Source organism: Truncatella angustata (assembly GCF_020726525.1).
Source record: "Truncatella angustata strain MPI-SDFR-AT-0073 chromosome Unknown BKA67scaffold_9, whole genome shotgun sequence".
Taxonomy (NCBI): Eukaryota; Fungi; Ascomycota; class Sordariomycetes; order Amphisphaeriales; family Sporocadaceae; genus Truncatella; species Truncatella angustata.
Window position 1 is genome coordinate 1 of NW_025763389.1, and position 12,122 is coordinate 12,122.

Here is a 12,122-nt window from a genome sequence, read left to right on the forward strand (position 1 = left end):
CAAACGCTGTCGAAGAAATGCCTAGGAGGGTCATGCCCGACAGTGCCAGCATGCCGAGCACAGGCACGGGACGGAATAAGGCGGCTCCGAGGCCACCGACCTGGATGTAGAAGTTCATGTAGAGCAGGCCGTGGGCAGCAAGGAAGGAGGAGCTGGTCCAGCCGAGGGCTCTATGCCAGCGACTGATACGTTCGTGAGATGCGCCCAGAGCTAACGCGATGGGATTGAAGCGTTTTGTGGCCAGTAGGTACTGGATAGGGAATTGGGAGACGCCAATAATGCCGAATCGTCTTGCTAAATGGTGGTAGTCTGTAGGAAATCGTGCCGGTCAGTACATACACAGAACAAGACAAATCAGCATTGTAATGGAAATGTTAAGGCTTACCGCTTCCAGTACGGTGAAGGCACAAGAACAACAGCCAACCTGTCCAGAGAACGCTCAAGACCAACTCGTCTCTCTGGCCAATGCTGGTGCCGAAGCATTTAATGTTTTCGTCCATCCACCATTGGAGGCGGCACAACCTAGCCGACAATCGGGATCGATGAAAATAATGCTTCGGGATACCGGGCGATCTCGGCATCGATTCGGCATCGGACAACGCCCGCCTCGGCACCATCCTCCCCAAGGACTGCAGTGCCAGCCTCAACATCACGGCCAGGAAGAAGAGGATCAGCGCAGAAAGCTGGGCATACAGCCCATACTGGTCAAGGAGCAGGCGACGAGTATGTTGATCCTCCGGAAGAAGCTTCATGAACTGATACACCCAGCCCGTGGCTGCGCCCAGTTGTGACGCCTCATCCGCAGGGCGAACGCCCGGAGTGAAGAAGTGGGAGCATGCTGACAACGGAACACAGCGAAGGGACTCTGAACTAGCCATCTCTGTTTCTCTCTATTCGTTATGGCGACAAAGAGTTTGCAAGCGCGGCAACTAAACTGCCAATATCTGTTGAAATGATATGGTAGAGAATGGCGGATTGGATTGGTCTTGGAACTGGTGCTGACCATGGGCGGTGGAGGGCCCCTTCCTTGGCCGGGTCTTCACTTTAGTGGCCGTCGGACCGAGCGACTCCTCCACCTCGGCCATCTCGGCGTTGGGAAGATTGCGACATGTTTCTTTGTTTGGCAGTTCCGTCGGTCTCTCGGTAATCCTTCCAGGCTCGTTAACGGTAATTCAAGCATCACAGAACTCCTCGGGATCGTCACCGTGACTCTGATGGCCGCGACAGAGCTGGAACTGCGAGACCTGAGTCCAATCCGAGCCAGGACACATATAAGAAATGGACCATGTAGCACCGAAATGACCTGATCTCCAACTTGGGGTCTTCTCTTCCGAGTCACATAGCCGTCTATCTCCTTTAGTGACGCCATCACCAATTCCCTCCGATACTCAACTTTGCCGAAAGCAAACGGTCATCATGCGTTTCACCAGCGGCTTGATCATGGCCTCCATCGCCACCCTGGCGGTTGCTGCTGCCCTCCCTGCTGCCCATATGTGAGTGGCATGACCTCAGTGTTGACGATTTTAGTGTCCATACTAACAAGGGGCAAAGTGCCGATCTGGCTCTTCCAATTCTCAAGCCCCGCGAGGAACTCGTTGCGGACAAGGAGAAATATGAACGAGGTGAAGAGCTCGTTGTTGCGGACAAGGAGAAATATGAACGAGGTGAAGAGCTCGTTGTTGCGGACAAGGAGAAATATGAACGAGGTGAAGAGTTCGTTGTTGCGGACAAGGAGAAATATGAACGAGGTGAAGAGTTCGTCGTTGCGGACAAGGAGAAATATGAATAACGTGAAGAGTTCGTCATTGCGGATAAGGAGGAGTACGATTGACTTCTGTCCGTATGTACGACTCCTGTCCACATGTACGACATCTGTCCGGATCCATTGTTACAAACACTGAGAGGAAGAGAAAGGCGGACGTGTGTTGTGTTTCCTGTTGTCCTGCAAAGCTGAAGCACTTAGTCTTTGGTCTATAGGAGGGACAGGAACCGACTCGGGTTATGCAGGAAATCGGTGTTTTGAGGTAGCGAAAAGGACCTTGCGACGACGCACGCCTTTTTGCAAGGCACTCAATTCTCCCTGTCAAACACTCGTGAGATTTTAGGTATAAAAAATCTGACTCTAGTCGTTCATTACCATCTTCTCATTCATGCCTTAATATACCGTCGCTGTGGCTGGCAACAAATCAAGTCACAACCGGTCCAATCTGATCCGTTAGGCGCCTTATGAGCACCTGTCTTGTTTGTGATTTCGCGTAAGGAGGACTATGGTAGGGGGTAAACCAGGTTGTCACTGTGTTAGCACAGTTCCAAACTTTTGGTACCATACCAATACCGTTCCAAAACGTACCAGGCGTTCCAATGTCTAGCGACCTACGACTTCCAATATTTGGTGACAAAGCCGTACCTACCAAAATAACCAGCTTCTTTTTCATCCTAACAATTGATTAATTACCGTAGTTAACTCTTATTCTGTAATTTTGTGAACTCGTAATTCGAAACTCATAGAATCTTGATTAAAAAAATTCAATTCAATTCAAAATTAATTGGTAGAATAAAATAGAAGAAGGCACGAATTATTTCCCCGCGGGGGGGGGGGGGGGGGTTACTTTGGTACCCTTAGTACGGTCTGGCATGGCTGCGCAACCATACCGATTTTGGTACTGTACTGAGTTTTGGAACTGTGCCAACACCATATCAATACCGTTCCCAGCCCACATACTAGTCTGGTAAGCTTGAGTGTAGCTTTGCAGAGCACTCGACTTTAGTGGGGGTTGGTGGGGCCGTATACCTGAAACACCACTATCCAACCTGCTAGTCACCTAATGCCTCAGCCCCCTAGAGCCTGTAGACTGACTGTCGAGGTGGAGCAAAAGGCTCTGCTTTGTCTGTCACTTCTTAATCCGGGGCTCGGAAACTACCAACAGGTAACGGTCGGACCCGGACCCAGACCCGGACCCGGACTCGGTTTCGGTTTCGGACTTGGAACAGGACCTTTCAGATAAGCACCAAATTCTTGGCACGATCTCTAGCATTCTTTCGGCGTTAAACATTTATAGGCAAGATGCCAACAATTTGCGTCGGTTCCCGCCTTTCTTCTGCCTTAATTTGCGTCTTTCGCCTTTTGCTCGTCCCTTTCTAAGGCGCAGGCAACCAATTACTTTTGTGGAGGCAGGCGACAACCAGAATGCCCATGATGTCCAAGTTCCAGAAGATACCAATATCACCGCATGACGAGGAGAATCACCCCAGCTTTGGAGTAGAAAGCGAAAATCTCCTCCAATACGGGGATGCCGATGGAGACGCCAACACGGAACACGATGGCCTCTCTGACGAGCAATGGAACAGGAAGGGGGACCGTTACACTACGGCAGGAGAGCGTCGCAGACTAGTGCCCAGGCCATCGACGCTACGGGGATGTGCTCTACTTGCTGTTGTAGTAGCATTGGCCTGGGCTCTGGGCGGGACGGTTGGATTCTGGTTCGCGACAGCACAGAAATCGTGCACCGTGCTCGAGTGCGTCAAGATGACTTCGGCCTACTCGCCACTGCTTGAGCAAGTAGAGTATCACGACTACCAGTTCCAGGGGGACTTGAGCGATACGAATGTCTTTAAGGGACACCCGCGGCCAGAACTCGATGCTGCCTGGGACCGAATAGTAAAATGTGTGTACCTTACCCTTCCAGTGCCTTACCTTGCAGGACTCTTTGACACGAGAGACTTACCTTATATTCATCGACGATCCAGTGCACCCCCTTTCCATGCCAGAAGAGCATCGCGTCGAGCTGAACAAGACACACTCTGGCATACTGTACCCTCCGGAAAAGGGCGGAGGCATCATGGTCGAAATCGAAGCCATGCACCAGCTGCACTGCCTCAACCTTATGCGCAAGGTCATCTACGCCGACTACTACTCGAGACCTGAGAACTTGCCCGTCGAGTTCATGGTGTCGGACAAGATGTTCTTCAACCACATCGATCACTGCGTCGACAATCTCCGACAGTTCATCATGTGCAAGGCCGACATGACCCCGGTCCCTTCCAACTGGGTGCACGGCCACCACAGCCCGATCCCGGACTTTAACACGATGCACAAGTGCCGGAATTTCAACCACTTGTTAGACTGGATCGAGAGGCATGATAATGGCGGCGTCCCGCTGCAAACCCCCAATCCCAGCTGGTGGCCTAAGGAAAATCTCGCCAAGACTATCTTTGATTACGAGCCCAATTTCCCCATTCCGCCGCATGGCCCCCACCCGGATTTTGACAGCAATAGATGGGGAAGTAACTGATTTGCAGTTGAATTGGGCCTTTTTGGCATTCAATGACTTCCAATCTGAGACCGACGCCACAGCTCCGGAAACATGTCATATATACCTGCAGTCTTCAGTCACAGTTGTCCCCAAGAAAGTATATGACTAGGTGTGCATATGTATACAAAAGCAACACTTCAGCTAGGTAGTCTAGTAAATTCGGGCAAAACAACAGTTCTTTCAAGACGACCTCAAAACATCTTCGACAAGCCCCTTTTCTCCTTCCTATACTAATTGCCATAACACACCAACTGCCACTGGAGATTTCAGTTGCATTCAGGCATGAAGGAGCGGTTAAGGCGTGATGACTCTTGAGACAATAGTGCGCCGAAACGAGATGAGATCTCTCGAAAGAAAACTAAAGTTTATAGTGAGAGAGGAGTAAAAAGTAAAAGAGGAAATGTTGAGGAGAGCGGAATGGCAGGCACCTCTTATATGGCCAGAGCTAGATAGTAACTCACCATGCATCCTCTGATTTACGTCCAGTAAATCCTTGCGAAGTAATAGTACGTGTTCATGTTGGGGTCCAACCAATGCCTCAAGGTTGTCGTATGCGCCTTGATAATACATCCTCGACTCAGGTAATTTACCTTGATCCCGTAGTAGGGCCCCATATCCCGACGTCGTATTTATTGCTGGCCGGAATGTGGCGATATAGCCAGAAGCATCGCAATCAGGCTCACCGTATCGCCAAAATCCAGAAGTCTGTGCAATGCGCCGAGTTCGCTCGGCCATGGCTGTCAAATATGAGCGAAGCGTAAGTATCACCTAGCTGATACTGCGACGAAGCTAATGGTCGCTTCCCGTGCTTGGCAGCATCGAGGACGTGTCTACTTTTAAAAAGTCATCAATCCCCAGGCCCACTCCCATAAAGCATAGATCTAGCCCTTCTACTCCCGTATGCATTGTACATTTCTAGGTCTCATGCGCTTGTGAAGATACTTCAGTAATTAGTGGCAAATTTACGTTGTACCAGTAGAATTATTGACACTAGTAATAGGTTCGAATTACTGTACAGTATATTGGGTTAGACCTTCACTATCTCACATGTGAACCGGTAACAGTGGAGACCAACACCAGTACACATGTGAGCCCGTGACTCTCTGCACTGGGGCAAGTCGCTGTCACCCCACATATGGATATGGGGTCGGCCTTTATATGCCAATGCGAGATGCTCACGATTTCGCCCCCGCTTCTCGAACTAATGTCTGTTGAAGCAGCACCATCGTCAAATCAGTGGTCGACAGACATACCATGACTACTAAGAACACCGATCTCTCCGTTCCCTCAGAGTTTGATGATGAGGTTGACGACGCTCTCCTTCCTCCCGGGCGCATGTGGGCCTACCCGTGCAAGCTTGCCTCATGTCCTGACTATGGCAAATCATGGCAGTTGCGAAGTAACTTCCTCCTCCATTTGCAGGAGCGAGAGGCACATATAGGAGCGACTACACCTACGGCACGCCGTGCAGTTGAGATAGAATGGCGGTATCCCACCGATCCTGATTTGCCGCCTCGTGCGCCGCCAGAATTCCGCCCTCAAGAAGATGCAGATGAGCAGGCGTGGACATATAGTTTTAAAAATGGTACTGGCAGGGCGATACATGGCACATGCACACAAAGTCAAATGGAAGCGGCTATGGCCTCGCGACGCCGGTAAATAGAGGAGATGTGATGCCTCAATCTTATTTGTAGAGCGCATTACAGGATGTCTTGACGTATCCTACAATCGAAGTAATTGATTTAGGACTCTGCCGATGGAAATTATATAAAGCGTTCTACTTGACCTTTGAACAATCCTTCATTAGTGATGGCTATTACCAAGATTCATTACTGCATTAAGCTGCAGCCAAGGGTTGATTACATACTACTAGCTATTCGCCTCTGTTTATTGCACTTTGTTTTAGTTGAAAGGCGGTCGCCATGAATTATGCCTGGAGTGCCATAAAGTCGAGAAGAAACGTCCCGCAAGTACTGCATTGAGTTTTTATATACCGATATACCTACCAAGTGGTTGTCGGCGAAGAGGCGTCGGCAAACTACACGAAAGCGGTTGTTCCACCAGGTACTTAAATTGGAACTGCTATCCTTATTTGCAACATTTCTTTATCCGTCGCCTTTTACTGTCTTTCCTCGATCCGCGATTCGTTCCGATCGCCTGACACCCTGCGGGTTCTTGGCCTTACACCCAGCTGTCTGGTGTGATCTGGCATTGCGATGCTCTAAAGACGTCAGAAATTGACCGTGGTTATTCAGACGAGTCTGCATACTTTCACGCAATTCCAGCTCACGCTTGATAAGAACGCTGAGGGCTGGGAACGCCCCATCTGGACCAAACTCGGAATCAGAGCTCTCGTCGATGTCTTTAGGCGGAATAGAAGTATTAGTGGCAATAGCCATCTCATTACTACAAAGCTGTCAATTAATGAATGCAACGATAAGAAGAAATAGACAGAGCAACGCACTGTGAATTCGAGAAATCAAGAATCTTTGTAGTTGTTACAAAGGAATTTCTACCATCGTCTCTCATACTAGGCTGCATTGCTATTTTGCTCTATAAAGTCGACAGGTTGATAATGAGAGGAGAAAGAAGAAGTAGAAGAAGAAGAGGAAGATTGAGGAGATGGGTGGAGTTACTACGGGATTCTCTCGCTCTTTTATATTGTGTTGCAAGGCAGAATTAGAATGAAATTAGGTCTGAGCTAGGACTCCCCCGTACAAGGCTCAATGTGCATCTCAGCTTGCCAACCGTGATCCATTCATCGAATAGATCATCACTAAAACGTCGTGGTCATCGTAAGAATAAGTCTCTATCCAATCTTCTTTTCATAAACAGCCCCCCGCCCCCTAACTTGTTTCGAATTGACATCTAAGGTCCTATTCCTAAACATCGGATAATACCTAGAAATAGTCACAAAGGACACCGACATATACGCATTTCGCGGGAACAAATATAACTTAAACAACTCTAAATGCTTTACTGGTGAGATAAACCCGATATGGCCATGGTTTGAAACAAGTCAAGTAACACAGTCCTGACAATAAGTATTGCTAGATGATGTAAGCGATATATGAGTTCCCAACACCTCCCATAACATTTATCATCACTACATCAGTCACTTGAAGTGTCTTCCCGTTAATACCCTCTGTACCTTCGAATAAACCGGACTCGTCGTTCCATGTGACTCTTATAGGAAGCCAGTCCGCATTCGCCCGAATCTCGATGGACAACACATCAGAGAAGGTGAGGAGATATTCTCCATCTACTTCTTCTTTTTGGCTGATAAACGTGCTCTTCCATCGCTGCTTTCGTTTACCACGCTTTGGCTCCATGACATACTCGTGGGTTTCGTCGTTGATTTTCAACCAAGCTCGTGTTGCTCGGATATTAACTTCGTGACCAGTGCGTTGGCGTTTTGAACTAGACTCCAGGCAATTATCTCCACCCCTCTTGATTCCCGAGGAGGGTATCGGTGAAGCCCAGGGAATTGATCTGTAGAAGAGCTCTGCCTCGAGTCGCTTCAAGGAGGCACGGATTTCAGCCAAGTCTTGAGCGATCTGTGATATATGAGAAGTGGCAACGGTAAGGCACTTGACAGCAGCAGTGTCTGTAGACATGTCGGGCTGAAAGTCCCTTAGAAACCCCTAAGCTAGTTCAATATCCGTATCTTCGAACGTGAACATGTCACTGCTGCTGAAACTATTGCTACGAGAACAGACAACGGGCCTAAACGTCTCTGTACTGGGAGCATCTCTATCAAAGGACGTAGTAGCGCTGACTGCATCACTCGCGTCGTCGAGTGCTTCGAATTCAGTAGCAATGGTAAGAGCATTAGGGTTATCGGATGCCGGCGACACACTGGCTGCGTATGTGCTAGTGGAATTTCTGTCACTAAAATCTAGTTCGACGTCTAGAGTGCCTTTGCTGATGTTATAGAGCGTAGCATTATAGTCTTCGTCACCGCTTTCGTCGCTGCTATCATCACTAATGTAGATGATGTCGGGTGAAGAAAGAGGATGGGGGTTGTCTGTGAATCTCGAGATGGCCATAATGAAGGTATTGTGTAGGAAACGATGGAAGAGCGCTAAGATGAGAAGGAAGAAACCACGATGGGGAAATGGGCAGCTGTCCACCCTTTTATATTTTGATTTTATGCTTGGAGGGAGCCGTCGCACCTTGTCCTTGATCTAGGCTTCCTGCGCCGTTGCATAGAGTTCTCTTCCCATGCTATCCAAGGCCCGTTTTTGCCTACTGCTTCGTCATATCACTCAGAGATTATGAACGAGGCCAAGCGTTTAGAGCTAGCACCTCCCGATTGATTAAGGCCGATCCTTAAACACTATGTCTTGATATTACTCTCACTTTTCTCCAGTTTCCCGGCCATCTATTTTAACTCCTTTTGCTCTATCATGTAAGACCTAAGCAGCTCTTCTTCAAAAGCTGTCCACTTCCTAGTTCGGCCCCTGTGTTGGCGGCCTGCTTTCGCAAGCTGCTGTGAAGCATTCGCAGGCGCACTGCCATTTTCGGTGACCGGTGAACCTGATCTGCTGACATCGACGGATGACTTTGAATCAGTGTCCTCTTCACCCGGCGGTAAGTATTGTGGTGCGCCTTCATCGCTTCGACATGGGCTTTTCAATGTCGAAGGCTCCATTTTCCCTTCATTTCTGACAGCTTTCTCCTTGCGTAGGATGAGGCCTAAGGCATAACCGCAAAGCTCTTCGAGGTGAAGCCGTAGCATCAAATCGCTTTTGTCGAATTCGGATAACTTAGTATCAGCATTGATGTTTCGCTTTAGGCGTTGGTTACTTCTGCCACTCCACCACAGCGCCCTTTCCGTCAGTTGTAGAAGGCGTCCAACATCGAAACCGCACGTATTGCAATCGCGCGCCGGCAACTCTGGCTCCAAGTTCAGGCATTGACTTCGGCTAGGCTCAAAAATGGGAGCACTATCCTGGCATAGATCGTGTAATCGTCGCATCGTGTCCATTTCTGGGCCGTTTATTGACTTGTCGCCGATTGTACGTGTAACAGAAGGCAGATTAAACGATAGTACTGTAGAAATCATCTACTCGGGATATCCTCCTAATGAGACTTCTACGCAGTCTTTACCTATAGTGTCGTATTTCGCAAAAGGTAGACCATTAGAGGCAAGCTGTGATCTACGTCGCTTGGCATTCTGTGAACAAACATTATCGTCAAATAAGTTCAAATTTTCTTGGTACCGCCGTTTATTGGTGGAAGGCTCCTGGTTGGCGCCTGCTTGCGGAATGGTGCTGTTTAACGTCAAGTCCCTAGCGTGCGTAGGAGACAAAGTGATAGGCTGTCCAAATGAAGTACCTCTCTCAGGTAAGCGCGGACTGGTAGGGCTGGTTGGAGTGAGTAACTTCTCAGCAGGTTTGGTCGTGGTGATTGTGGTGGAAAGCAAGGGGCTCGGTGCAGTAAGAGTGTCAACCTCCGGTGTATAGACTTCAGCAAAGGGGCTATCTGTACTGCCATCACAATAACTAGATCTTGTGAGAGTTTCAAAGTCATCTGAGACTATTCAGTATATCTTCTTCTACAAATAGTAGACCTTTAGGGTTACCTTGAGTCGAGAGGGGCTCCTGTAGCTCTGCCATTAGTATACCCATTGATCCAAAAATAGCATCAAGATCTTGTTCTTCTGTACTGCTTCGAAGTTCCAGATTATTGTCCTCCTCGGAATCGCAGTGTTTAGTGACATCATTAGTAAGGCTTGCATTTGAATTACCTGAAGACAATCAGCAAGAATCCGGAGAATCATCGTGGCTTGTATACGTACTGGTCATCTGTCTTTCTGCGGAACTATCTTGCATTTGAAGGAAATGTTGCAATGGCTGTAGTTGTGCTGTTCCTAGGCGTGGGTGGTACTCTTGTAGTTCCGACTGTTTTTCCCGCTCGCGCTGTTCACGTTTTTCTTCTTGTGCTGCAAGCTGTTGTCCCATGGACATTACTTCAGCAAATTTGAATTTAAACTTAGCCATTTGAGCAGAAAAGAAAAAGGCAAGTGGCGAGATGACCAAAGACGTTACCACCGATCGAAAGGAAAAAGATTTGACCTTGAAATAAGGTCGAATAAGTTGTTGACTACAAAGCAGCTGAATTTATACACATGGATAAGCAGCTATCCGTAAATAGTAATAGTAACCGAAGATTGGATTTGTCTCCCCCATCGCAGTAGTGGAGAACTTGATCTTCTGACTCCTCAACTCCTTCAAGGATACACCAACTGGTCCTAAATGCCAAAGCCCTGCCCTAGCACTTGTTTCGAAGCCACTATGGTTGCAAGGTTTACCTTATCAAATCATCATTTTTCCTTGCCGCTGGCGCTAGGCTACCAAAAAAAGGATACCGAGATGCACGCCGTTTAAGCGTAAAAACGAATCAGAACCAAGCCTCCAATCGAGGCGTGGCTCCTAGAGATCAACATATGGAGAAACGCGTATAATAGCCTAGGGAGGGAAGCCCACATGGCCATTCTCTCGTATTCTGCCCTGTAAGCCCGCACCTAAACGATAAGTGACAAGGAGACATAGGGTGATAAAGGGTCTGCCTAGCAAATTGCTGAGACATCGAACGGCAGACTGCACCCAGGCGCATAGCGGACAACAAAGTCTCTATGACAACCACCAAATTAGCGGCGATTCAGGCATCGGCAGTCCGCAATCTAGTGGAGACACAGACAACGGCTAATGAGCAACGCTTGTGATACAGGCATAGACAATCCGCAGTTTAGTGGAGGTGCAGACGACGACCAATTTGGCGATGTTGATGGTCTAGGCACGGGTCAAAGCATCAGCAATGCAAAGTCTAGTGATTTTCAATACTCAGCTACGGACGAAAAGACGCCAGTCGCCGAAAACACCTCAGTGGCCCAAACGGCCAACACACCAGTCATCACTGTTAATGCAGGCTGTTTTCACCTCAATGATAACACATACATCCCTTCTGCTTTATTTGGTGCAGAGTTTTTAATGGCTGCCATAAACTTGAACATGCAAACAACCCCGCAGAGCACCTCTCAGCATGCTCATTTCCTTCCTTATACCAATATAGAGTGCGTCGTGCCAACATCTGGGATAATATAACACCAGGGAGTAGAAGACTTGTACGGATTTGGTTAGAATGATTTCATGAATCTGGATTTCCATAATACCAACAATGGCCCTGGCGGTCTTGTATAGCTAGCATTTCTCGTCTGACCAGCTTTCCGGTCCGAACTTCTCTATATACTGCTCCTTCAGATAGCATCGTATCCGCAAGCAAGGCAAACCGTTCTGAGATTCTGCCTTAGCTAATCTTACGTGTTGGTCAAGGTGAACACCTGAGGTAAAGTGGTAGTAAAGTGCTGGCCTTATTGTCTCAGATCGACCATAGTCTCTTTATCCCGCTTGACGATGATGCTAAAACGGGTCCTCGAGTCAAGCAACCCTCCACTTTGAATTAAGAGAGCAGTTGGGACATAATTCAGAACCTTCGGTTCATGCTCCTTGAGCAGAGGGCTCTGCACATGTTAGTGTCTTCCAGACAAAAAAGAGGTTAAACACGTACTGCCTGGCCTACTACTGAGCGACCACACTGTCGAAGTCAGACCGCCAAGGTATCTGGCGGACATCAGGTTGTCCAAGTGGAGACAGTGAGGATTCATTGTGCCTCGACCAGTCAAGGCCCGCGATGATGTCTAGTAGTTCTTCTGTTGTGTTAGGAAGCAAAGCCATGATGAGTAGTGCTTGGTCACTGGGAAATCTTTGAGAAGCGTGTAGAGCGAAAAATGGTGCCTTTTAAAGT

General features: G+C 48.3%; 7 protein-coding genes across 7 annotated transcripts; 3 read left to right on the forward strand and 4 right to left on the reverse strand.

Moving 5' to 3' along the window:
- Positions 1-41: 41 nt before the first annotated feature.
- BKA67DRAFT_662930 (uncharacterized protein) lies at positions 42-878 on the reverse strand (the record flags this gene model as incomplete). The annotated part of the gene is made up of 2 exons (XM_046108095.1): positions 42-309; positions 386-878. Coding segments are annotated over 2 exons (761 nt in total), but the record flags the coding sequence as incomplete, so codon positions are not given.
- A 538-nt stretch (positions 879-1,416) lies between these two features.
- Positions 1,417-1,789, forward strand: BKA67DRAFT_662931 (uncharacterized protein; the record flags this gene model as incomplete). Its single annotated transcript, XM_046108096.1, has 2 exons — positions 1,417-1,493; positions 1,552-1,789. The coding sequence occupies 2 exons, from the start codon at positions 1,417-1,419 to the stop codon at positions 1,787-1,789; spliced, it is 315 nt and encodes a 104-aa protein (XP_045953031.1).
- Positions 1,790-3,019: 1,230 nt separating this feature from the next.
- On the forward strand, positions 3,020-4,739 carry BKA67DRAFT_579886 (uncharacterized protein). The gene is made up of 2 exons (XM_046103801.1): positions 3,020-3,665; positions 3,748-4,739. The coding sequence occupies exons 1-2, from the start codon at positions 3,188-3,190 to the stop codon at positions 4,290-4,292; spliced, it is 1,023 nt and encodes a 340-aa protein (XP_045953032.1). The 5' UTR covers positions 3,020-3,187; the 3' UTR covers positions 4,293-4,739.
- Positions 4,740-5,459: 720 nt separating this feature from the next.
- BKA67DRAFT_579887 (uncharacterized protein) lies at positions 5,460-6,128 on the forward strand. Its single transcript, XM_046103802.1, has one exon. The coding sequence runs from the start codon at positions 5,568-5,570 to the stop codon at positions 5,970-5,972; it is 405 nt and encodes a 134-aa protein (XP_045953033.1). The 5' UTR covers positions 5,460-5,567; the 3' UTR covers positions 5,973-6,128.
- Positions 6,129-7,363: 1,235 nt separating this feature from the next.
- Positions 7,364-7,930, reverse strand: BKA67DRAFT_662935 (uncharacterized protein; the record flags this gene model as incomplete). The annotated part of the gene is made up of 1 exon (XM_046108097.1): positions 7,364-7,930. The coding sequence occupies one exon, from the start codon at positions 7,928-7,930 to the stop codon at positions 7,364-7,366; it is 567 nt and encodes a 188-aa protein (XP_045953034.1).
- Positions 7,931-7,957: 27 nt separating this feature from the next.
- Positions 7,958-8,362, reverse strand: BKA67DRAFT_662936 (uncharacterized protein; the record flags this gene model as incomplete). The annotated part of the gene is made up of 1 exon (XM_046108098.1): positions 7,958-8,362. The coding sequence occupies one exon, from the start codon at positions 8,360-8,362 to the stop codon at positions 7,958-7,960; it is 405 nt and encodes a 134-aa protein (XP_045953035.1).
- Positions 8,363-8,697: 335 nt separating this feature from the next.
- On the reverse strand, positions 8,698-10,318 carry BKA67DRAFT_540035 (uncharacterized protein; the record flags this gene model as incomplete). Its single annotated transcript, XM_046100723.1, has 4 exons — positions 8,698-9,368; positions 9,426-9,848; positions 9,901-10,065; positions 10,117-10,318. The coding sequence occupies 4 exons, from the start codon at positions 10,316-10,318 to the stop codon at positions 8,698-8,700; spliced, it is 1,461 nt and encodes a 486-aa protein (XP_045953036.1).
- Positions 10,319-12,122: the final 1,804 nt, after the last annotated feature.

Coding starts and splice junctions, on each gene's coding strand:
- BKA67DRAFT_579886 (XM_046103801.1), top strand. CDS start 3,188: ATGCCCATGATGTCCAAGTTCCAGAAGATACCAATATCACCGCATGAC. Junction 3,666..3,747: donor CTGGGACCGAATAGTAAAAT/GTGTGTACCTTA, acceptor TCGACGATCCAG/TGCACCCCCTTTCCATGCCA.
- BKA67DRAFT_579887 (XM_046103802.1), top strand. CDS start 5,568: ATGACTACTAAGAACACCGATCTCTCCGTTCCCTCAGAGTTTGATGAT.